We start from the raw sequence: 26,504 nt of genomic DNA on the forward strand, positions 1-26,504 counted from the left end.
TATGTATAATCGGTTCCTCTGTACATGAAGTTTGTCTGTATCTGTGGGTCTACCCGCTGTGGATCTTAAAGCACTACAGTATTTATTATTGAAAAAAATCTGCATGTAAGTGGACCTGCACAGTTCAAACCTATTCATGCTGTAAAGTTCAACTGTAAATACAAAAATGAGAGGCAGTAATGGAGCAATTAAATAACAAAAAATATATAAGACACAGAGAAAACTAATAGTTATATGGCAGAATTACGTATCAGTAATTACTTTAAATGAAAATAGATTAAATCTCCCAATTAAAAAGCAGACAAGCAGAGTAGATTAAGGGAGAAAAAAGATCCATATATATATCTTGTCTATTAAAGACTCATTTCAGATACAAAAACACAAAGTAATTGAAAGTTAAAGGATGGGGAAAAAATACATTTCATACAAACAGTAACCAAAAGAGAGCTGGTAGCTATTTTATAATTAGACAAACTGGAGTGCAAAAGACCCAGAAGGACTGTGTTGGAGAGGATATGACTATTATAAACACAAACCTAACAACAGAGTCCCAAAACCTATGAAGCAAAAATTGACAGAAGTAAAGGGAGAAATACATGTTCCACAATAAGAGATTTCAATACCTTATTTTCAATAATGGATAGAAAAGACAGAGAGGAGACCAAAGAGAAAACAGAGAACTTGAACAACACCATAAACCAATCAGACGTATCAGACACAGATGGAATACTCCAACTAACAATAGCAGGACACACAGTTTCTTCAGGTGAACTTGGAATATTCTCTAGGACAGACCATAAGTCTTAACAGGCCTCGACAGCAAGCCATAAGTCTTAAAACAGTATCTTTTCTGACCAGAACAGCATGAAACTAAAAATCAGTAACAGAAGGAAAACAAGGAAAACTGGAAAACTCACACATATATGAAAACTAAACCACACTTCGCACTTTTTTTTTGGCCATGTTGCTTGCAAGATCTTAGTTCCCTGACTAGGGACTGACCTGGGCCCTTTGCATTAAAAGCGTGGATCCTAACCACTAGACAGCCAGGGAATTCCCAAACCACACTCTTAAAACAATCAACGGGTCAAAGAAGAAATCACAAGAAGAATTAGAAAATACCTTAAGACAAATAAAAACACAACATACTATACTAATAGGATTCAGCACTGGTAGTGCTGAAAGGGAAATTTGTATCTGGTAACACCCTGTATTAAAAAAAAAAGTCTAATGAATAATCTAACTGTATACTTTAAGAAACTGTACACCTTAACTAGAAAAAGAAAAGTTACAGTAACTTGAAATGTTCAGAGATATTCAAAAGCATTGCCTACTAGGTAGAATCAAAAAGTATGTGCCAGTGATTTCAGTTCTAACTTGAATGACTTCAGTGCTCTTCCCACATCATTACTCCTCTCTTAAGTCTAACCTTTTTCCACATGATGGCCTTGAACTGAAACAGGGCTCAAAGTTTGCTTAACACAGACCTAGTGTTCTAGGCGAACATATACATTATTTTTTTGCTTTATCAAAGTGCTTTCTGGGAAATCCCAAAATAAAAGTTATAAAAAAAAAAGAATTTGCAAATAAAATATATTTATAAAATAAACAGAAATCAGAATTAGAAGACATTTTAGGAATTACCTATTTCATATCCTGTATTTTATGGATAAAGTAACTGAAGCAGAGAAGCTCAGAGAAGTAAAGCTTTTACTCACATAGCTGGGACTAGAACCTATGTCTCCTTAAAGAGCTACAGGAGGCAGAAATAAATGTTGATTACCACACAACTTAGCGACTGAACAACAACAACAACCTCAAATAAGATTAGAACTAAAAGGTGTCATGTCCCATATAAAAAATCATAGTAATTTAAATACAAGCTGAAGGGACCGATTTAAAGGTACAAAGCAAAAGCATATCAATGGCAAAGTAAATACTGCTTTAAAGTTTCTTGGAGTCATTTGTAGATAATTCTAGGCCATTGTGTACTTGTTTACTCACCATGCATCAATATACAAAGTTCTATTTTACATGAAAACACTTAAGTATTCTGCAATTGTTTACTTGCCTGTCTTTCCACCAGAGACAAACCTCTCTGTGACTGGTGTAACATATCTAATTTTGTATTACCATAGTCCTGCCACAGAGTATCTTTTATGTGTGTGCATGCTTTTGAGGCATCTTTTGAGGTTGAAAGTGTAGCTTTACAGAGAGAAATTTTCCCTACATGGCTTTCACATGGCTTTCTAAACGATCAAACTGACGTAACTGAAGCCCATTTAACACAAACAATAAAAATAACATAAAAACCAAGTCAATCTATTTCAAAGACTCAGCTAAAGCTAACTGCAAACAACAGCAAACAAACAAAACCACCAAACAGAACTTATTAGACAGAAACAATTTTGTAAGATGAAAGTTAAAATTTACAATAAAAGAAAACCATAAAAAATTTTATTCTAATGGGGACAGTAACATAAAAATTAAGCCTTTTTTAAAAAGTAAAAATATTTTTAAAAATTCTTTAAAAATCAACATGACTTACTCTTTAATATCACGAAGCTGATCAACATCTTGTGATCTTGTAAAATCTGGATCATGAGCTAGCAGGTGAATCATATACGGAACTACATACTCAGGCAACAGTGATAATAGTTTCTCTAGAGTGAAAACATTATTATTAACAATAGTAATAATAGCTTTTATAAAAATCTCTCCCTAATTTAATGTTCTAACCACTTCAGTTAACATTTTTCCCTCAATTATTTCTAAATTAGAGGCAACATATCATCTGGATGATACTGAAATACTTTTTTCAATTTTGAAGGCTACGAAAGACAAAGGATTAATTTAAGATTGAGTCCCTGGCAAAGCTAGGGACTTTACTTTCCAACATCAGAGCAATGTGTTCAAATCAAGCCACGCTGCTCATCCTATAAAATGCAGTTCTTCCTTATATGCATTATAAACAGGACTCAGAAACTAAAACCTTAAATTTTACATACATCTTAACTGCAACAGCAACATTCTATAAAAGTCCCAGTGTTATACACTGTTGGCTTGGCCATCTTATGGAAAAACATGAATGAACTTACTGGCCAACCCAATACAACAGAAATATAAGAAATAAAACCCTCCACAAATGGATACATTGACAAGATATATTTGCACACAGCACTTTGAAAGTTACTTACCAGTAGCCATGGGGTTCTGTTTAATGTACTCCCTGCGTATACTGATGTTTTTTAGTAAACACTGTCGTGCATGTGCTCTTCTCTCCTTCACAGGATCTTTGGCACACAAGGCAAAGATGGCCATATACTCCAATGGGAGCAGTAACTTCACAAGTGCCTTGTGTAGCTTCTGAGCAAATATCTGCCTTACTTGATAGCACTCATCCTACAGCAGCACAAAACCAAAACTACTTAAAAATATTAGTATTTTTTAAGTCATTAACAAAAACCCCTAGTTTTTTAAAAACTGGCAAACATTTACAAAAGAACACTTTAAGCATTTTTAATGTCTTCATTAAAAAAAGATATAATTATACTAAGAAAGTAAAAATTGTGGGGAGATAACTGGTTAGAATAGTAATAACAGCAATCCCTTTTGTGCATACATCCACAGAGTAAATGGATACTTAATCTGTATTAAGTATATAATCGTATTAATAAATTTAATGTTGAAGGCCAAGTAAATCACAAAACAAGACTGTTACTTACATTAATAACAAGTGCACAGAGCTGAAACTGTTCTGGGGTTATAATTTCATGGTAACAAGGTTCCTGAGCAAGCTTCATTATGGCACTACCAGCAGCTAATCGCAAGCGAGACATATCAGATTTACTATAAACAAACAAGAAAGAAAGAAACATTTCCTATAACCATTATCATTCATAAAGCGCTTTGATCCCTTTTTGACTGTTAAGGTCTTTAGCATAATTTACACTTACATTGACATAATGTATAAATATGGGAAAGATCCTTTGAGTCCTTGAACTCAACAGAGGGAAGAAGGCTCAAATCATTGTGACTATCTGATATTACATTTATCTGCCTTCATTAAAAACATTTACTTATTTTATTTGGGTATAGCTGATTTATTATATTAAATTCAGATGTACAACATGGCAATTCAAAATTTTTATAGATTATACTCCACTTAATTATAAAATCTTGGCTATGTTTTCCATGTTGTACAATATATCCTTGCAGCATATTTTATAGTAGTTTGTATCTTTTAATCCCCTACCTTGCTCCTCCCCACTCCCATCTCCCCAGTGGTAACCACTAGTTTGTTTTCTGTATCTGCCAGTCTCTTTGTTATATTCACTAGTTTTAATTTTTAGATTCCACATATAAGTGATAACATACAATATTATCTTTGACTTATTTCACTAAGCATAATACTCTCTAGGCCCATTCATGTTGTATCAAATAGCAAACTTTCATTCTTTTTAATGGCTGCCTTCATTTTTAGTTACATTTTAGCTTAGATCCTCTACTGTAACTAAGGAACTCTGCTTTCATTTACAATAGCACCAACTGCAACACTAGCAAGAACCATTTACATTAGGAACTGTAAAGAAACTAAAAACTGAGAAATTAAAATTCACTTATCATTTAAAATCTATTTCCCACAATTTTTAAATGCATACACATATTTTACACAGGGGCTTCCCTGGTGGCTAAGATGGTGAAGAATCTGCCTGCAATGCAGGAGACCTGAGTTTAATCTGTGGGTTGGGACGATCCCGTGGAGGAAGGCATGGCAACCCACTCCAGTATTCTTGCCTGGAGAATCCCCATGGACAGAGGAAACTGGTGGGCTACAGTTCATGGTGTTGCAAAGAGTTGGACACGACTGAAGCAACTAAGCACACACACACATTTTACACAGACATAATAGAAATCAATCTTAAGCCTAGATATGTCTGATGAAATGGAAGGGCTATGAATTAGGAAGTGATTTGTACCCTAAAGGAGGCGGCATTAGACAAATATCTAAAATTGGAAAGAATATGGAGGTGAGAGCCAGTGTCTCTCAGGTACTAGTCTCTGAGGCAGGCTTTCCTTTCCAACAGGAAGGTTTATAAGGGAATCTAGAAGGCCCAGGAATCCCCACTCCCCACCCAGTCAACTTAAACTATCTAAATAGTAAAATGTGACACTGATGTGGTGAAAGAACAATCTTCTTACTTCAACTGCTAAATGGAACATAATATAGCTTTGATATTTTAAAGATTTCAAAAAATGTAAAGCTGCCCTAAATCCACAAGGGACTATTATTTACCACAAGAGGAGAAAACATGGCACTCTTGGACCACATGACCATCAAAGTGAGCACTGGTAACAATGAAGGACTCTCAAATGGTTTCTGAGGCACATGATTCAGGAATTTAAAAAAATTACTAATGCTACTATCTGGGTATGTTACTCTGGAAGATGGGGAAACTGAGGCTTGGAAAACTGATTCATCCAAGTTTATACAACTAGTAAATGGAGCAGGAAGTTGAGTAAGTTTCTGATTCCAGAGTCCAAGCTAAACTATGGGATACATGCTGCTGCAAAGTCGCTTCAGTCATGTCCAACTCTTACTGACCCCATGGTTTGCAGCCCACCAGGCTCCTCAGTCCATGGGATTTTCCAGGCAAGAGTACTGGAGTGGGTTGCCATTTCCTTCTCCGAAGCATGAAAGTGAAAAGTGAAAGTGAAGTCGCTCAGTCATGTCCAACTCTTAGTGACCCCGTGGACTGCAGCCCACCAGGCTCCTCAGTCCATGGGATTTTCCAGGCAAGAGTACTGGAGTGGGTTGCCATTTCCTTCTCCGATGCATGAAAGTGAAAAGTGAAAGTGAAGTCGCTCAGTCATGTCCAACTCTTAGCGACCCCGTGGACAGCCCACCAGGCTCCTCCATCCATGGGATTTTCCAGGCAAGAGTACTGGATTGGGGTGCCACCGCCTTCTCTGATGGGATACAAAATGTCTAATTAAGATCTGCCTAATATTTCATAATATGCATGTTCCAGAACTGGCCATTCTCCTGTGTTTTGCAATGAAAAAAAAAAAAACACACTGGAAAGAACATGTTAGTATGTATATTTTTATATGATTCTTTTAATTTCATGAACATAAAAATAAAGCCAAAGAATAACACTAATATAAGGACTCAGAAACAAAATGCCAAACTGTCCTGCCAAGACTATGTCCATTTATATTCACAGCAGTAGTGAGGAAAATCGTTTTCCCTGATCCCAAAGAGTAATGATTGCTTAAAAAATTTCTTTTTGATGATTTGATAGACAAGAGGTTCCACTTAAGTTAAAATTGTATTTATTGTATTTAGTGATGTCAAACATTTTTTTAAAGATAAACTGGCAATATATAATCTTCATCTTTATTTGGGATCCTGCCTGTTTATCACTGATTTGTAAGAGCTCATTATTAAGCCTCTGCGACACACTGTACATGGTTTCCCCAAATTTAAAACTTGCTGTCCTTATTCTTCAATCTGTTCATGCAAAGCTACTCTTGGCTTATGATAAAAATCATTTTTGATTGTTTTCTCCAGTTTATCAAAGCATTCAGCATCTCTACTGAATGTAATTGTGCATTTCCTATCTCCTCCAATAGAATGCATATTCCTTAGAGGAAGAAATTATTGTACGTTTAAAAGGTCTGGCAGTACCTGGCATGATAGTGTTCAATAAATACTGAAAGCATAAATGAATAGTTAAGTCTATCCTCTAGAGTGCATCACAAGTAGACCAGTAAATGAAAAATTTGACTTTTATTTTCATCTTAAAAGGTACAGAAAGAAATGGTGATTTCACAGGTTTAAAGACTGAAGATGTGTAGAAATGGAAACAAATTTTTTTTGGCATTTGCAGAACCTTATATAGTCTGCAAACCACCAAGAGGCTGCAACTCTTTCTTCTTTGAATCTACACTGAAATTTTTATTTCCTTTCATGGCATCAAAACACTACACTTGTTCAATCACTATACTTACAGGGTAAGTTGAAGGCAGGAACTGAATTTTATCTGTTTTTACAGCAATGCTTTTCCTAGTGTTTGGCAAATATTCAACAAATATTTGTTTAATTGATCCAAATGTTGAAGCTAACTGTAACACTGCTATAATGATTATGACTACAAATTTACTGGAAAAAGGTCAGTCTTTAAAAATGAAAATACACCATTATTGAGATATAAACCCGAAGTAAGTACATAATTGAAACACAAAACATACAGTGCAATTATAACAGCTAATATTAAGTAAATAATTCTTATGTAAGCTCTACCAACATCTTGAAGCTCAAAAAAAAATTGGAAAGGAAGAAAAATCTCACCTGATCCTCTTCTGCTCTGTCAGGTCACCCTCACTAACCAACATTGCTGATAATAACCGAAGAGTTGAATTGGCAGATTTAGACTGGTTGTTTTTCATACCCAACAGCCATCTTACCAGAAGTTTAATTGCCTGTACCTATAAAATATTAACATGCTAAAAAAAGAAAGCAACTTAAAATTCCACTTAAAGGGAAGATTTATGTTAATTAACGAGATTACTTAACTGCCAGCAGACATGTTTTATTAAACAAGTCTGTAGGATAATAATAATGAGAACTAATACTTATTCTGTTTATGCCAGGTGCTTCCCCCAGATTTGTACATTTATTATTTTATTTAATCTACCAAACAACTCTGTGAGGGAGGTATTCTTATTTCTAATAAGTAAGGCAACCTAAGACACATTACTATGATAGATAGCATACCCAGGCTCTGGCTTCTGAATTCAGACTTTTCACACCTGGACACTTGCTTTTCAAATCATTTAAAAATACTGATATATTTTTTTTTTTAAATAACTAAACTACACAGATTGTAGTGGTTAAAAATAACTAGACAGACTTTAATATTTCTTATAGTACTGAAGAACTATTTTGATCAAAAAACCCAGGAGATTTTGTAATTATCTGTAGTCATAATTGCTTGGAGCCTTATACTCAAGACTATTATGAAATGTATGCAAGAACTAGCAAAAGAATGTAGATATCATTTACTACATTTATTTATCGACAACCTGGAAAAAGGAACTGATGGAATAAATGATGCCTATGAAGCTATTCAAGGTGAGATAGATTATCAAATAAGATAATAAAGAAGTTTTGTTTTAAATCCCAAGACTACCACTTTAAAAATTAGCTTTACTGACGGATAATTTACATCTATCAAAAGTTACCAATATGATGACAGTCATTTGTTTTTGCCAAATTAATGTTCATATGCCTGTAGATAAAAAGTGGTAATGAGGCTAGACCTGAGGTGCTTCTGACATCAATATTCTACAATCTCTATGTAAAACAGCCTCACTGAAATCATTTCAGCAAGGCAGGAAGATCCACAAAACATGCTGACATATATCTATATGTAACTTCCTTCAAGGACAACTGCAATTTGAGAAACACACAATTTTTGGTTTAAAAATAAAGTACCTTATGCTTTTTAAGTGTTAGTTTTATTTTAGCATAACAGTCATCGAGTTCTACTCAATTTTACCTTTGCTAGTACTTCAGGGGAAACCTCTTCATCTGGAGACCATAATTTTCCATTCTTCTCACCTGTTGACTATAGAAAATTGAATAAATTTAACTTTTAGAAAAAAATTTAAAATTTTTCTCATTAAGGTTTCATGCTGAACAACACTGTGCTCTAGGAACCCCACAAGAAAGCCATCAAATAGGGACTGGAAAAGAAAAACAAAGTTGGAGGGCTAAAACTTCCTGACTTTGAAACTTAACTTACAAATCTATAGTAATCAAGATAGCATGGGTGGTTCTGACATAAGTATGGACACACAGACCAATAGAACGAAGCAGAAAACCTTCACGTATACGCTCAACTGATTTTAAACAAGAGTGCTAACACCAATTATTGGGAAAACAACAGTCTCCTCAACTCCTCAATGGTGCTGGCAAAACTAGATATAGCCACAAGCAAAGGAATGAAGCTGGACTGTTATATCATATATGAAAATTAACTTTAAACCTGGATCAAAGATCTTAAGAGTTACAACTAAAAAATTCTCACAAGAGGGTACAGGGGGAAATCTTTTTATTCTTGGATTCAGTATATAAATATTCAGAATATATAAAGAATTTTTACAACTCAACAACAAACAATTCAATTCAAAGTGGGCAAAAAACTCAATATTCAAAGAAGATATATAAACAGCCAATAAGCACATGAAAAAAAAAATCACTAGCCATTAGGGACACAAACCAAAACCACAAGATACTACTTTACAACAAGTAAAGAATAAAAAAAAAAAAACCAAGTAAAGAATAAGTGTTGGCCAAGATGTGTAGAAAATGGAAGCTTTGTGTATGGCTGCTGGGAATGTAGGTATAGACACTGTGGAAAAATGTTCAGCAGCCCCTCAAAAAGTTTAGCATAGAATGATCATATGATCCAGCAATTCCACTCTAGGCATATATCCCCCAAACCAGGGACAATGTTCATATCAGTATTATTCACAACAGTTAAAAGGTAGAAAACACCCAAGTATATATCAATAGATGAATAAACAAAATATAGGTTAAACATACAATGGAGTATTATTGTGGCACAAAATGAAGTCTTGAAACCATTATACTGAGAGAAATAAGCCAGACACAAAAGGATAAATATTGTATGATAAGAAGGTAATAAGCAAATTTATAAAGCACGCAAGTAGAATAGATGTTACCAGAGGTTGGTGGGGAGGAGGTAATGCGGAGTTACTGGTTAACGGATGTAGAGTTTCTCTCCAAAATGATAAAGTTCTGAAAACAGGTAGTGACAATAGTTATACAACAATGTGGACGTATATTTTGGATGGTGGCTTGGAGCACTGTGGAGATGTACTTGGCTTTCCTGGGTTACCCCTTGTTGTATATGGGTGTATACATATGTTATCAAACTTGTTTGTTTTTAATAAAACAAAAAACCAGTAAGAACATGGGTGTGTATAATGTAAGTGAACTGTACACGTAAATGGGGTAAAATGGCAAAGTTTATATTGTGTATATTTTACTACATACAAAAAACAACCATCTTAAAACAGAATTTATGAACAATCAAGCCACCACTTGTGGCCAGCCTTGTCTACCAGTAGTACAAAGAACAATACGAAACTGAGTAGGAAATGAGACTGGCCATGCTTGCAGCCTTCACTGCTGTATTCAACTGGAGGGAGGAGAAAGAGGAAGGCGTGAACTGGCAGGTATTTTTTTTTTGAGTTTGAATACTGAGGGTTCTATTTTTTACTTCATGATTCATCTATCTCATGTTCTCAATTTTTTCTTAAAGAAAAATTCTAGTAATAGCTACATAGCAAGATGTTATTTTAAATAACAAAAAAAGTAAAAGAGAATCATACACAGAGAAAAGCAGACGTGTTGTTTCTGTGACAAATAAAGATGTTAACAGTCTTAATCTTATGATTCTAAATTTAATGAGAAACTTACCCTGTCATTCATTAGTAGATCTTTAACAATAAAATTTGCTACTACAGATTTCATTGGGGAAGCAAACTGATCTGGTGCTAACATAGAAATGTGGCCCAATGAAACTAACGGAGTTATAAGTTGTTCTGGTACGTCAGCATTCAGACTCCTACTGAGTGGCTATAAAAATAAAACAGTCAAAATTACTAGTTTGTTTTATAGACATTGTACAGAATAGTGTATGTTCCCGAGTCCTCCTGAATTTATTGTGCCCCCAAAAAATCTGTTCCAAAGAGATGATTTACAGTAACTTCAGTTATATTAGACACTTGATTCTTATTTCACCTATTGAAATTTAATAAGATTGAAACAATGTAAAAAAAAAGGAAAAGTAAAACCCACATAAAATAAAAACAAGAAAATTCTTCCACGGTCAAATCAGCCTTATTTTTAAGTCAGTTATGTTGGTGGGTTTCTTGTCTTGTGGGAATATTTAAAATGACCATGGATCATAATATTTAAGTCCACTGGGTTCTGTTCATATTGTATTCAGTTTATGACAATAGGAATACCTTTCTAGTAGTAGAATCAGGCAAAGGATCATACATAAGGAAAGGCAAACAAAACTAATTTTCAAGTAGGGTTGTCGGGTCCATAATAGCTTCTCAAGCTAAATGGACCACTGAGCCAAAAAAGCTAAAATTAAGTAAAATAATGTAACACAAAATACATAAAACACCCTTCAATGTGTAGTATTTGAACATATAGTCTGATCTAAAGGCTGGGAATATCTAAAGTGCTGAATAAAATAGAGTCCCTGCTCCCATGGAATTTATATTTTAGACTGGGACTAAAGAACTTAAAAAAAAGTGACTCTTTAGCTTCATCAAATCAGAGAGAATAAAAATAAAAATCAACAAAAACACATCATATGTAATTATATATACCTCAAAAATCTGTGCAAGCTGGACTTCTTTATTTGTGAATATGGCATGTATACAGTGAACAGCCTGTTTTGCTTGGTGTGGAGTTCCTCTCTTTGCTTTCTGATGTAAAATGGGAATTAAGGTCCTGGGGGAAAAAAAAACATCATAGTTTATTTTTAAAAAGCCCATAAACCACAAGTAGTTCTTTTGGTTGTCTCCTACTTCATCAGTAACTATTTGGAGGTACGCTCGAAGAAAGCTTCTCTTCTAAACTTCCTGATCTATAAAAAGATTTAAAGCCCCTTTCCCCATCAAGTACAATATAAGAAATACAATGCCTCTAGAATAAAAGAGCTACTCCAGAAAACAATTTTCTTTTTAATGTTACTTCGTAAGTATGCAAAAGTAAACAAGCCACCTTTAATTTATAATCTAAAATTGCCCCATGCCATATTTTCACATTTGTCTTCTAACAAAATACTCCTAAATTTTCCACTTTCCTCTCACAATCCTCTTCAGTTGTTTTGAAGCAGCCATGGGGAAAAAAGTAGCAAAAGGTCAAATTTTATTAAAAAACAGGTAAGAACATACCAGTGAGAGAAAGTATGCAAATAAAGTATGGCATGTTTCTATCAAAATATAAAAAATTGGCATATACATCAAATGGATAAGACAAAACATTCATATAAAATATACATCAAAATGTTAAGTGACTCTCTTCATTTATAGTTTCTAAAGTTTCAGCTTTTTATAATGAACTTAAGCATTTTTTTTACATCAAAAGAAAATTTGTAAGCCAAAACAAAAATTTAGGAAAAGATACTTGCTATACATCTGGTGTAATACTACTACTTTATAGATTATAAGGTCAATGATATCAAATCAAGTGCAATAGTGAAAAAGGGTCATACTATAATAGCGGTCCTCAACCTTTCCGGCACAGGGGACCAGTTTGTGGAAGACAGTTTTCACCATGGATAGGGAGGGGAAGATGGTTTCAGGATGATTCTCAAAAGAAGCACGCACATGTGCAGTTCATAGAAGGGTTCGCACTTCTGTGAGAATCTAAAGCTGCTGCTGATCTGACAGGAGGTAGAGCTCAGGTGGTAACACAAGCAGCTCTAAATACAGATGAAGCTTTGCTTGCTCCCCTGCTGCTCACCTCCTGCTGTGTACTGATCTATGGAATCAGTACTGATCTGTGGCCTGGAGGTTGGGGACCCTTGTCTTATAATAATGGAAGGCTAGATATAAACGGCAATACTCTAAACCTTTATGCACATCAATCAAAAAACTGGAACATATGCTAGTCAGTGTGAAGTCTACCTTGAAATTTATGAATGTGCCATATTTCTCTCCATACAGTTTAGAATAATGAAAAGGATTTTCATGCACAAATATCAATACATTCCTTGACTGAGCACTGTTGAAGTCTTTCTTTCAAATTCATTTACCAAGGTAACGGTTCTTACAAATAAGACCAGTTAGTAACAAAAGAAAGTAAGAGTTTTGATCAAACTGTCATTAAATACATTATTAATTCTTCTTAGCCTAATGAAAGGATGATGCATAGGTCAACTTTAACCTTGCTCCTTGTTTTTCTAGTGTGCTATAATCCAGTTACACCGCCAGGGTTGTTATTGAGGTCTGCAGTGTTGTGCTTCTCTGCTTTTTCAATAATTCCTTCCTTCCTTCCTGACTAGTCTTAAGAAAAGCTATGACAAACCTAGATAGTATATTAAAAAGCAGAGAAATCACTGCCGACAAAGGTCTGTATAGTCAAAGCTATGGTTTTTCCAGTAGTCATGTATGGATATGAGAGTTGGACCATAAAGAAGGTTGAGTGCTGAAGAACTGATGCTTCTGAATTGTGGTGCTGCAGAAGACTCATAAAAAGTCCCTTAGACAAAAGATTAAATCAGTCAGTCCTGAAGGAAATCAACTCTGAATATTCACTGGAAGAAATGATGCTGAAGCTGAAGCTCCAATATTCTGACCACCTGATACGCAGAGCCAATTCACTGGAAAAGACACTGATGCTGGGAAAGACTGAGGGTAGGAGAAGTGGGTAACAGAGGATGAGATGGTTGGATGGCATCACTGACTCAGTGGGCATGAGTTTGAACAAACTCTGGGAGATAATGAAGGAAAGGGAAGCCTGGTATGCTGCAGTTCACGGCGTCACAAAGAGTCAGATACCACTTATCGACTGAGCAACAAGTCTTAAGAACAAGAGGTTTTAGTCGTCATGTCCAAAGTTACCTCTTCTACTGTTCCTTCTGGGATAGAATTCCTTTAAGTACATCCTTCACCTTTAAAAAAGTATAGATTTTCCCATTTTGTAAAATTCACAGTAACTTTAGCCCACTGTGTCATTTTTTCTATAATGTACAAAGATAAAAATTATCATTTCTAGAGTATAAACTCCTTGACAGCAGAGACTGATAGTGGTAATCTTTTACATTAGCCACTACAGTGCTGACAATGAAAAGGATATACAATAAATGTTGAATTATTTCTCAAATTAAACTATTAGCTCAAAAATCCAATAAAAACTTAAGGAGTCATGAATTCTCTTATTCTATTAATATATCATGAGGAAAATGGGTTTGATTTGAATTTACCTCAAACCATTTACATAAATACCTTGAACATCTGAATATAATAGCTATCAGCAATGTGCTCTTCCTCCAAGACATCTCCCGTGTCTTATGTCTAAATCACACTCTCAGTACAAATTCTGATCCTAAGGCAACCTCTTAAAGCTGCCAAAGTAAAAATACCAAAATGTACTTCATTCGTATGAGGAGAGGGGAAGTAATCTAGAGAGAGAAAAGAACCATGACCAACAACTAAGCAAATAATGAACACTTCATTAAGCACCTTTGATTATATAATTCTTGAGTGAGATATGAAGGCAGTACCTACTGAATTTGAAGTTGGAGAAAAATAAATAAATTAGAAAGATGTATTAATCCTAAATTCTGTGGTAACTTTTGATAATTAATATTAATATTTAAAATAAAAGTTTTAGGTTGTTCCTCCGCCCATATTCAAATGGTAGAGGAGATAAGTCAGACAGAGAAAAGATGAAAACAGAGGATACAGAAAGGGACGTCATCTGCTGTCCCTTCTATTGATTTATTCATCAGTTTTACCAGTGCACTATTAAAATAAGACAATCTAAATAAAAGTCATCTTTCCTCCTCCGTATCTTCCTAAGAGAAACAATGACCCTAAGATTCCCACACTTGGAAAACTCTTGTGTTGATCATAAGAAAAAGCATACTCACGACCGTATCTGGGGTAGGTCTGTTTCTATTTTGTGGCCTGTGTTTCTAAAAATCTGTATGGCGGCTTCTGCTACCTTGTCATCTTCCATTCTGAGGCACTGCAACAGGGACTCATATGTCTCTGCAGAGTGGAACGAGGTAGGATGTGTGAAAGACAGAACCTAAAGGAACAGATATAATGTTTTAAGTTCACACAATGGTTATAATCCATTAAAAGAACTGTTTTCTACTAGAAATAAAATTTTAAATCATGAGCTGCATATGCTAGCAACACAATCAAGATTGTATCTTGTAGCCTCCCTGGAGGCGAGTTGTGGCTAACAGTTCTTGACCGACAGCCCTGGTCCTGTTTTCTTCCCTACCTCTTAGTCTATTCTGATACGGGGAATGTGGGAAATGTGGCTCCTTTTTCATGGGAGTGATAGATGGGAACAAAATGCTAACACTAGGCTTTATTTCACTGGCAAAAGATACTCTATAAGAAAATATTTTAAGTGAAATCCATCACAAAAAATTTACTCATAAGTAGTCATTATTGGAAAATTTTAATCATGAGAGTCCCTTGGACTGCAAGGAGATCCAACCAGTCCATTCTGAAGGAGATCAGCCCTGGGATTTCTTTGGAAGGAATGATGCTAAAGCTGAAACTCCAGTACTCTGGCCACTTCATGCGAAGAGTTGACTCATTGGAAAAGACTCTGATGCTGGGAGGGATTGGGGGCAAGAGGAGAAGGGGACGACAGAGGATGAGATGGCTGGATGGCATCACTGACTCGATGGACGTGAGTCTGAGTGAACTCCGGGAGTTGGTGATGGACAAAGAGGCCTGGCGTGCTGCGAATCATGGGGTCGCAAAGGGTCAGACACGACTGAGTGACTGAACTGAACGAACTGAAGTCATTATTGGAAAATTTTAATCATGATTACAAACATACAAATAATTGTTCCCTTTATTTATTAAGACATAAGTTCTAGGCTATCTTTAAGGAATTTCTATCTTTAAGTTAGAAATAATGTGTCTACAAAGTTTACCTTCCATGAAGCAGAAACAATTTAGTCAGCCTGACACATGGAATAAGGCCTAAAAGAAAAATAAGGAGGTAGGGGAATGGAGTATGTAGCCCTCATTAACTTATTATATAAGAATTTTTTAAATGGGTTATAAAGTGGAGAGAGAACTTTGGTAGGGTTCAGAGTGATAATATTTACTTATGAGGTTTTAAAAATTCAGAGAAAAATGAGGATTTAAATTTGAAAAGCTGAATCAAACCTATTAAAAATGTTTGCCTTAAAGATGATTTTCCCCTGTAAAAAAAAATTTTATTTCCACAATCTGGAAACAATCTTGTCTTCCATCACTCCTCAAAGCAATAATTCTAACTACTCAGGCTACATTCACAATCCCTAAAACATGTCCTAAATTATTCTCTTTGATGATGCTGTGCTCCCCCTCTAGATTAAATTATGTCTCTTACTAATTGTTCAGTTCTCTGACCTCTTTGGCATCTGTTTACCATTTGTTAAAAAAAAAAAAAATCCCAATCAGATAAATGATGTCTTACAGTAATTCCTGTGAGCAATCCTACTAACCAATATGCAGGTTATTTGAAAGGTAAGACTAAATCATTTAGCACATACTGTTATAAGCATAGCAGGCATGCACATGATGAATGAATGAAACAGCAAAACTCCAAAAATATTATTTTATAATGTAAAATAATTACATTAGTATAATTCAGAAAACATGTTATTTTTATAAAATGCTGTATTACAAATTTTAATCTTTTGAATACTTCCAATGAAATAAAGCCTGATCCTTGCATATCTTTAAGGTGATTCATATTATAACTGCAGAATACATATGGCATCTAGAAAAATGGTACTGACGAGCCTAGTAAAGAACAGACTTGTGGACACAGCTGGGGAAGTTGAGGGTGGGAGAAATTGAGAAAGTGGTATTGACAAATATACACTATCAGGTGTAAAACAGTCAGTGGGATGTTGCTAAATAACAAAGGGAGCCCACTCAGCCGGGTGCTCTATGATGACCTAAAGGGGAGGGACGAGGTGAGGGGAGGAAGGTTCAGGAGGGAAAGGATATATATATATAAAATTATGACTGATTTGCACTGTTGTATGGCAGAAACCAACACAAAATAGTAAAGCAATTTTCCGCCAATTAAAAAAAAAATGACTGCAGAAAAGACAAGCTGTTTTAAGACAAAATACCTTAAGAAGTTCAAGTCCTGAACGAATAGCTGTATCTGGACTTACACCCTCCTCTTCGTCATCTGCTGTCCCTTCTATTGATTTATTCATCAGTTTTACCAGTGCACTATTAAAATAAGACAATCTAAATTAGTAACACTACTAGATTAGTAACTATATCTTAATTGCATTGTAGCAGACATATACAGACTCTATGAACATCAAATTAAATATTTTCTGGAAGAAAAAGTAATTTTGTGATTTTTTAAACTTCCCTCTCTACATGACAAATGAGCTTATTTTTAGTTTATCCTCCCATCCATGTATAACAGTAATTCTAATGAAAAGCAACAAAATTGTCAAATGTATCAGAAGTGTGTATTTTTAAGTATAAGCAATGTAATATTCATATCCATAAATGGAGATCGTTTGAAATTTTAAGAAAAACGTTAGGATAGCAGTTGCTAAATAGACAAATGAGAACTCACTCAAAATAAAAAACAAATAGTAAACACATAATGAGCAAAGGCATTGAATTAATCACATAATTAATTTATTGAATCACTAATACCACTCCTAGAGATTTATAGCAAAGAAATTGAAAGCAATTCATGAGAAGCATTGTGCTCTCTCTCTATATCCACACACAGAATCAACAATTAAAAAGTATTTAATGTTCAACATTATTAGTTTTTCAAATACAACTAACCGCCACAAACTAGAAACTACCTGTTCAACAAGATACTATTTTAAGTTAAAACAAACACGATCTTTGTTCTTGAGATTTCATTTCCTTGTTAGTGATCTCCCAGTACAGGCAAATATTCAACAAACTTAGCTTTCACCCTACCTCAAAACAAACCCCCTTCCCCAGTAGGTGTGTGTGTGCTCAGTTGTGTCCAATTTCCATTAGGAGTCACTCCTTATTCACCTCCAACTCCTTCAGCCCTAAGCATCCTCTAATCTACTTTGTGCTGCTATATATATTTGCCAATTCTGAATACTTCATATAAATGGAGTTCTCAAGGTTCATCTTCCCCTGGGTCAGGAAGATACTCTGGAGGAGGAAACAGCAACCCACTCCCGTGGGCTACACTCCATGGGTCACAAGAGCTGGACACGACTGAGCACATGCCCACACATACGGTACCTCCAGGCTTAACTTTTGGAGGACTGTCCAACTGCTTTCCAAAGCACCTCCAACATTTACACCCATTAGCAATACATGAAGGTTCCAATTTTTCTACATTCCTTCCAACTCAACTTTTTGATCATAGCCATTCTAGTGGGTATAAATAAAGTGGTGAATCACTGTAGCGATATATACATAAAACAACTGTCATCACCACAAAAACCTACCTTACACTTCTTCTGTGGTTAATTCCCTTTTCCTACTCTGGCAATAACTGATCAACTTTCTGCCACTAGAATTTTACCTTTTATAAAATTTTATATTTTGTGTTTGACAACTTCTATGTGACATAATGCTTTTGAGACTCCTCCATGTTGTTGCATAGGATCAGTGTGAACCACTGAAATGAACTTCCTCTCTATTGCTGGTAAGTACTTCGTTGTATAGATATACCTCAGTTATTTTTATCCAATTACCAACTGATGGACTTCTGGGTATTTACACTTTAAACACAAGTAGCGGTGGTGGTTTAGCTGCTAAGTCATGTCTGACCCTGTGACTCCATGAACTGTAGCCTGTTAGGCTCCTTTGTTCATAGAATTTCCCAGGAATGACTACTGGAGTGGGTTGCCATTTCCTTATCCAAGGGATCTTCCTGACCCAGGGGTCAAACCTGTGTTTCCTGCATTGCAGGTAGATTCTTTCACTGTTGAGCCAACAGGGAAACCCAAAGACATAATGACGTCTTCCTTTCTTATACGCGGGGCTTCCCTGGTGGCTCAGACAGTAAAGTGTCTGCCTACAATGCAGGAGACCTGGGTTTGATCCCTGGGCCGGGAAGATCCCCTGGAGAAGGAAATGGCAACCCACTCCGGTACTCTTGCCTGGAGAATCCCATGGGTGGAGGAGCCTGGTGGGCTACAGTCCATGGGGTCACAAAGAATCGGACACGACCGAGTGACTTCACTTCACTTTCTTATAGGCAAATGTCTAATATTGGGATTTCTGAGTTGAGACAATGTTGAGATAATCTGATGCTAAAACAAACTGCTTTCAACATCACCAACACACTGTTAGTTACGTATACATCAACACTTTGTATAGTCAGCAATTAGAAAAAAAATTTTTATTTTTGGTTATGCTGTGTCCTTGTCGCTGCTCAGACTTTTCTCTAGTTGCAGAATGCGGGGGTTACTCTCTAGTGGTGGTACACAGGCTTCTCATTGCGGTGGTTTCTCTTGTTGCAGAGCATGACCTCTAGGGCATTTGGGTTTCAGTAGTTTGGGCACAAGGGCTCAGTATTCTACAGTTTCTAGGCTCAGAGCCCAGGCTCAATAGTTGTGTGTCATATGGGCTTAGCTGCTCCGCAGCACGCGGGATCTTCCCAGAACAGGGATCAAACTCATGTCTCCTGCACTGACAGGCAGATTCTTAGCCACCAGGAAGCCCCTCTATAGTCAGCATTTTTAATTTTAGTCAGTACCCCGGAGTTTACATAAACTCATGTCCATCGAGTCGGTGATGCCATGCAGCTATCTCATCCTCTGTTGTCCCCTTCTCCTTCTGCCCTCAATCTTTCTCAGGATCAGGGTCTTTTCAAATGAGTCAGCTCTTCGCATTAGGTGGCCAAAATATTGGAGTTTCAGCTTCAGCATCAGTCCCTCCAATGAACACCCAGGACTGATCTCCTTTAGGATGGACTGGTTGGATCTCCTTGCAGTCCAAGGACTCTCAAGAGTCTTCTCCAACACCACAGTTCAAGAGCATCAATTCTTCGGTGCTCAGCTTTCTTTATAGTCCAACTCTAACATCCATACATGATTACTGGAAAAACCATAGCCTTGACTAGATGGACTTTGTTGACAAAGTAACATCTCTGCTTTTTAATATGCTGTCTAGGTTGGTCATAACTTTCCTTCCAAGGAGTAAGCGTCTTTTAATTTCATGGCTGCAATCACCATCTGCAGTGATTTTGGAGCCCCCAAAAATGAAGTCTGACACTGTTTCCACTCTTTCCCCATCTATTTGCCATGAAGTGATGGGACTGGATGCCATGAAATGATGGGACTGGATGCCATGAAATGATGGGACTGGATGCCATGATCTTAGATTTCTGAATGTTGAGCTTTAAGCCAACTTTTTCACCAATGACATGTATTTTTTAAAAAATTATTTCCATTTTGAAAAAAATATTCTGATTTAAGCTACTAGAAGGAAATCCCATAAAACACGTGAATTTATAAATAAAACTACAAATATTTGATAAAATTTATACATGTATCTGACTACTCATAATTGTCAGTGCATGCATTTATTTAATACGTATTTACTGACTACCTATTGTGAACTAAGTCTTAGGGTCTATCCTGGAACTACAGTGTAAAACAAGGCAGGTATAATTTGCTTTCATTACGGTGTGGGTGGGATCACCATTATTAAGTCAAAAAGTTGTATGAGGCAGATCCAAATCTTGAAGCCAGAACTATAATTCTTCTTTTCGTGAAAGCAGTATTACTGATCTGTAAATCAGATAAATAATACATACTCCAAATATTTCACAGAGTATGATGAAGCAAAAGATCATCACCAATCCAAATGCATGTTCAAAACTGCTTGGATATCTTCCATGTGTCCTTTTCTTTCCTATCCTGTAACAACTGCTCTAAATCTTTATCATTCGAACTCAGGTCTCCTTTTTAAATTCTTCCACTGAGTAGACTATCTAACTTTTGACCTAAAGGAGAACAATGGAGCTTTTAGGGAAAACTGTAATTTTCCTATTTTATAACTTCCTTTAATTTGTATCTATCATTTTTTAACACCATAGGGGAAGATTTTCTTCTTACTGGTCCATTTTCTTACTGATGGTGCTCCATCATACTTCTATTCCCCTTAACCTATCTTCAACCTCTTTTCTTTTAGTATCTTAAAAAAATTATTTATTCATTTCGCGATACCGTGTCTTACCAATAGCTGTGCCCTATGGGATCTTTTGGAGAAGGAAATGGCAACCCACTCCAGTGTTCTTGCCTGGAGAATCCCAGGGACGGGGGAGCCTGGTGGGCTGCCGTCTCTGGGGTCACAAAGAGTTGGACACGACTGAAGTGACTTAGCAGCAGCAGCAGTGGGATCTTTAGTTACAGCATTCGAACTTTCAGTTGTGGCATACAAACTCTTAGTTGCAGCATGTAGGATTTAGTTCCCCAACTAGAGATCAAACCACGGCCCCTGCCTGGAGTCTTAGCCACTGGACTACCAGTAAAATACCACTTAGTACCCTTCAACGGTATTTAAATATTTAAAATCACTCCATTAAAAACAAGAAAAGGCCTGCATACAGATTTCTGAAGAGGCAGGTCAGGTGGTCTGGTATTCCCATCTCTTTCAGAATTTTCCACAGTTTGTGGTGATCCACACAGTCAAAGGCTTTGGCATAGTCGATAAAGCAGAAATAGATGTTTTCCTGGAATTCTCTTGCTTTTTCGATGATCCAGAGGATGTTGGCAATTTGATTTCTGGTTCCTCTGCCTTTTGTAAAACCAGCCTGAACATCTGGAAGCTCATGGTCCATGTACTGTTGAAGCCTGGCTTGGAGAATTTTGAGCATTACTTTACTAGTGTGTGAGATGAGGGCAATTGTGCGGTAGTTCGAGCATTTTTTGGCATTGCCTTTCTTTCAGATTGAAATGAAAACTGACCTTTTCCAATCCTGTGGCCACTACTGAGTTTTCCAAATTTGCTGACATATTGAGTACAGCACTTTCACAATTTGAGATAGCCCAACTGGAATTCCATCTCCTCCACTAGCTGACGCTAGTGACCCATACCTCCATAGGAGACGCTCAGACACAGTTCCGTGTCCGTCTCTGTGAGGGCCCTGAGTCCTGGTGCACACAAGGTTGGTTTGAGCCCTCTGAGCATCTCCGGCGGGAATGGGGTTTGATTCTAAATGCGAATTTGCCCCTCCTATCATCCTGCTGGGGCTGCTCCTTTGCCCCTGGATGTGGGGTATCTCTATTAAAAATTAATAGCAAAATACCTTTTGCTATCACCCAGCTGTAAAAAACTACCATGTTTTTCTCAGAACCTTAGCTTTCTTATTTGCTAATAAGATTAAAGGATAAGATCTTAGTTAAAAAACAAACATCACCATTACGGATTGAATTGAATACCCTAAATTCATACGTAGAAGTCCTAACCTCCAGGACACCTCAGAATGTGACTACTTGGAAATAGATGAGATTTTAATTATTTAATGAGATAATTAAGGTAAACTGAGGTCAGATGGGTGGGCCATAATCCCAAATGGCTGTTTTCTTATGTGAAGAGGAGGTCAGGACACAGACGTGTGAGGAGAGCAAAGAGGAGGTTAACTGCATGCCATGGAGAGGCTCCAGGAGAAATCAAACTTGATCATGGACTGCTACTCTCCAGAATGTGAGAATACAAATTTCTGTTGTTTAAGCCACATAGTCTGTGGTATTTTGCCATGGCAGCCCTAGGAAACTAATATGATTGGCATTTTAATACAACCAAACAGTGAGTCACGTACTAGTAATGGCTAGAACCAGGTCTCCTAATTCAAAGAAAAGAGAATCAATAAATGTTAGTCAGTAACCCCAAATGGAAAGATTTATAGCTGATGAGCTGGAAAAATGGTTAGTACAAGGTAGAAATATTCTCAGAAGTTTACAATTGAAAATCATTAGAAATAAGTGAAACATATGAAATCATGGGAACAATTAATCAAAGACAATAGATGTCAATGTTTGTGATGCTAGCCTGCTTATTTTTTACATATTATTACTAATTTTCACACTCATCCACCAGGAGATGTTATACCCCTATTAAAGTTAAAAATAAATTAAAAACTAAATTAAAGCCAAAAATTGGTAACAGATGTGTTCTGAAAGCAGATTAGTCTAATGGCAATCTTGTGCTCCTTTCATAATGCTATTCTGTTTCTCACATATCTCAAGTAAACAGTGATGTAATACATACTAAAAAACTTTATGAGGCCATGAAAAGAGTTAAGAAAACTCAAAGGCTGATGATAGCTACAGATTTTCTTATGTTCTAGGTTTTCTTTAATGAGAACATACAAGCTAAAAATAAACACAAGATTTCTTTCTAAAATTAAATAAAAAGTAATGAAACAAACCAACGATCAGAAAAGGAGCCTGTCTTTCTTTCAACTTGAATGATACATGATATAGGTTCCCTGTATACCTTTTGAGGTCTCGTTGGGGACCCAGAATTTAAACTTACAACACTGTAGTTTCAAATTATATTTTATTTATGAATGAATATAACTCCTAGTTTACCTGATGGCTTCTGAATCAATGTGCACAGGTGCAATTCTTTCCAACAGAAATTTGACCATCTCTAGAAAAGGATTTGTTGGCTGCTTAGGATTGGCAAGTTTCCGGGCTATTTCTCTCTATAGGAAGGGAAAGAGTTTCACTGTAAGTACGATCCTTTCATGTTTTTCAAAATAAAAATGATCCTAGGCATCAAAAGCATTTAAGGATTTAATACCATCAGATGTAAAAAAAGAAAAAAAAAAAAAAACTTTCTCTGCTTTATACCCTGACTAAAATGATATACTCATTAGGCAAGCACTAGAAAATCTAGACTGTAGAGGAAAAAAAGGGGGGTAACATGGTATGATTTATGCCTTTTGTCTCATATTTCTCTCATGAAATTACTACGTACTAGACAATCTTTAATGCTGTATATTTTTACAACTGATATGCATTTATTTATTTAATGGCTGCACCAGTTCTTAGTTGCAGCATGTGGGATCTAGTTCCCTGACCAGGGATCAAACCTGGGCCTCTGCATTGGGAGTGTAGAGTCTTAACCACTGGACCACTAGGGAAGTCCCTTTAGTATCTACTTTTGAAAAAATTAAAATAATTTATACTGTCATGGGCATGTTTCAATGGTTTACTTCATAGTCTGAAAAAACTTTTCTTTTGGTCAACAATTTTTTTTTTAAAAGAGGAGAAGACTTTTAAGTGTATAAAGTTTTTCAGTTCTGGAAGATCATAGTTGAGTTAAAAAATGGTGACATTATATCAAAGAGTTCCTGCAAAAGAAAAGATATTATTGCTGCAAGTTTCTAAAGAATATAAGGACTTAATGATTGTAAGAGACTGAATCATCCAAAGACAAGGTTAAATTTATAATGTGTTGGGTACTAGAGAAAGAAATTTACATTAATAACAAGTATTTTCATTGATTATTTCTGATGAATAAGTGGAAATGTTAGTTGAGAAGATAAAGCACATTTGCTTTCCAAACTATAAAGCAATATAACAAATAATAGTCACTCTATTTATTAGTTTTTTCATGAAAAAAAAAAAATTTAAGGAAATGTGTCCAAGGGGATAAAGGAAACAAATTTCTGTTGTACTTTCAGTGACTTAAAAAAAAAATTAATTAATTTGGCTTTGCTGGGTCTTAGTTGCAACATTTGGGATCTAGTTCCCTAATTAGGGAATGAACCCTGGACCCCTGCATTGGCAGCAAGGAGTCTTAGCCACTGGATCACCTGGGAAGTCCCTCAGTGACACGTTGACACAAATTAATTATGAAGGTCATATTAAATTAGATAGCATCCATGTTTGCTATTAGAGAGTAAAAATCCAAAGGACTGAGATTCAGAAGAAAATTTATTAGTCACTAGGAAGTGCTTGATTTATTTTGCAAGTAGTAATTAACTCAGCAAAGTTTCAGCATTTGAGAAAATAAATATTTTAGTCAGTGCTTAGGTCCTTATACACTTTGGTCTATACTACAGATAGATATTTAACATTAATTTTGTATTATCTTTTGAAATCAGACTTACTTTGTGCAAGTCTTCCTAAAGAGGGGGTTTTCTCCCACTTGGTATAAAGTTTACTTGCTTTAACATACGATAAAGTCAGTGATTGTCTAACAACAACTATGCCATTGGAAAATTGCTAGGCAAACTATATAGTCAGTATTAAAAAATGAAAGAACTAGGCATTAGAAAAGAATTATGGTATTACATATAAGTACAGGAAAAATAAAGGAAATGCTAACAGGAAAAAGAGTAAATCACATTTAAGCACAGTGATAGCACTATATAAAATATACCAATGTATATAAATAATAATATACTCAAGTAATTCTTCAAACCACATTTTATGTATGTAATATTTAGGTAATCTCTCATAACAATTATTTTTAAAAAGTATATCTGTCATAATCCTAAATGTAAGCTTATACTGGGGATAAGCAACAAGCCAAATTAGTATGTGGCAAGTAGGCAGCAACAAATAAAGTTTCCTTTACACGTTCAAAAAAAAAAAAGACTTTCTACATCTCTAGTCTCCTGCTTCCTACCATCAATCACCCTGAGATGTTTTCCTTACATCTGCTTTGCATATACTTTCTGGATTTGGAAGCTCTTAGATATATCTGTTCTGACAAATAGCAGGAATCACGTTACTATCACTTTTCAAACTCAAGTCCTGTTTTTCTCAGACCAAAAAGTACCACTTGATTGGGTTCTTGCAAATGATGAAATATGTAGAAAGAACACTGTCATGGGTCTATTAAGATCTGGACTCTACCTGAAGCTCAGTCACTAGCTGTGAAACACTGGATGAGAAACTTCACCTCTTTAAAATGTAATCTTTATCTGTAAAATGAAGTGGTTAAACCAATTATCTCTATGGTATTTTTCAAGCCATTTCATTCTATGATCCAATTATATTAGTAGATACCCAGCAGAACACAGTATTCTGGAACTGGAATTCTAAATACCAAGAAGTAAATGAAACCTTTAAATGTTCTCAGCAAACCATCCCATTCAGAAGTGCAAAGACAAAGTTATTTTGGGCACTTGTGACATTCACATCCCTAGGTACAATGGAAGAATCCACTGCTCTCTTCCCTAAACTGGCTTCCTCCCACCTCTTCCTAATTACTACTCTTTTAAGATCCTATATGCCTATTAGACTGAGAAAAAAAAAAAAAACATATTCCATGCTCCCAAATGACTTTGTATATACATCTGTTTATAGTCCCTATATGCCTACTAGACCCTGTATGCCTATTACACTGAGGAAAAAAAAAAACATATTCCATGCTCCCAAATGACTTTGTATATACATCTGTTTATAGTCCTTATCCCTAATCACATATTTAAATAATTATCTTTCTAGAGCAAAGTTAGACATAAATAACTGAAATGACTTTCTTTCTCTTATTCATCTGTATAAGCCTGGTCCCAAGCATAGTGTTTGGCATATATATGTAATACTGTATTGTGTTATATATGTGTAATACTGTCATATATGTGAAATACAAATTTATTAATATTTAAATCCTAAAGGGCAGTCTGGAACCATGTATTAGGTAAGATACCTATATCCATATCTATCTATATCCTCTTAACAACCCTGTGAGATTGTTAACAT

At 35.7% G+C, this 26,504-nt stretch overlaps 1 protein-coding gene across 4 annotated transcripts in view; it reads right to left on the reverse strand.

Annotated features, from left to right (window-relative positions):
* The window catches only part of PDS5A (PDS5 cohesin associated factor A), a 135,423-nt gene that overhangs the window by 26,072 nt on the left and 82,847 nt on the right, over positions 1-26,504 (reverse strand). For 3 of the 4 annotated variants that reach the window (XM_070791321.1, XM_070791322.1, XM_070791324.1), the window contains exons 17-27: positions 23,376-23,491; positions 21,390-21,635; positions 16,941-17,046; positions 14,712-14,872; positions 11,440-11,563; positions 10,514-10,672; positions 8,565-8,633; positions 7,355-7,491; positions 3,726-3,849; positions 3,198-3,402; positions 2,549-2,663 (exon numbers count right to left, since the gene is read on the reverse strand). In XM_070791321.1, the coding sequence (XP_070647422.1) occupies positions 2,549-2,663; positions 3,198-3,402; positions 3,726-3,849; positions 7,355-7,491; positions 8,565-8,633; positions 10,514-10,672; positions 11,440-11,563; positions 14,712-14,872; positions 16,941-17,046; positions 21,390-21,635; positions 23,376-23,491 (1,562 nt within the window). The remainder of the gene's footprint in view (positions 1-2,548; positions 2,664-3,197; positions 3,403-3,725; positions 3,850-7,354; positions 7,492-8,564; positions 8,634-10,513; positions 10,673-11,439; positions 11,564-14,711; positions 14,873-16,940; positions 17,047-21,389; positions 21,636-23,375; positions 23,492-26,504) is intronic. The other variant, XM_070791323.1, reaches the window with a different exon arrangement.

Source organism: Bos indicus, chromosome 6, assembly GCF_029378745.1.
Source record: "Bos indicus isolate NIAB-ARS_2022 breed Sahiwal x Tharparkar chromosome 6, NIAB-ARS_B.indTharparkar_mat_pri_1.0, whole genome shotgun sequence".
NCBI lineage: Eukaryota > Metazoa > Chordata > Mammalia > Artiodactyla > Bovidae > Bos > Bos indicus.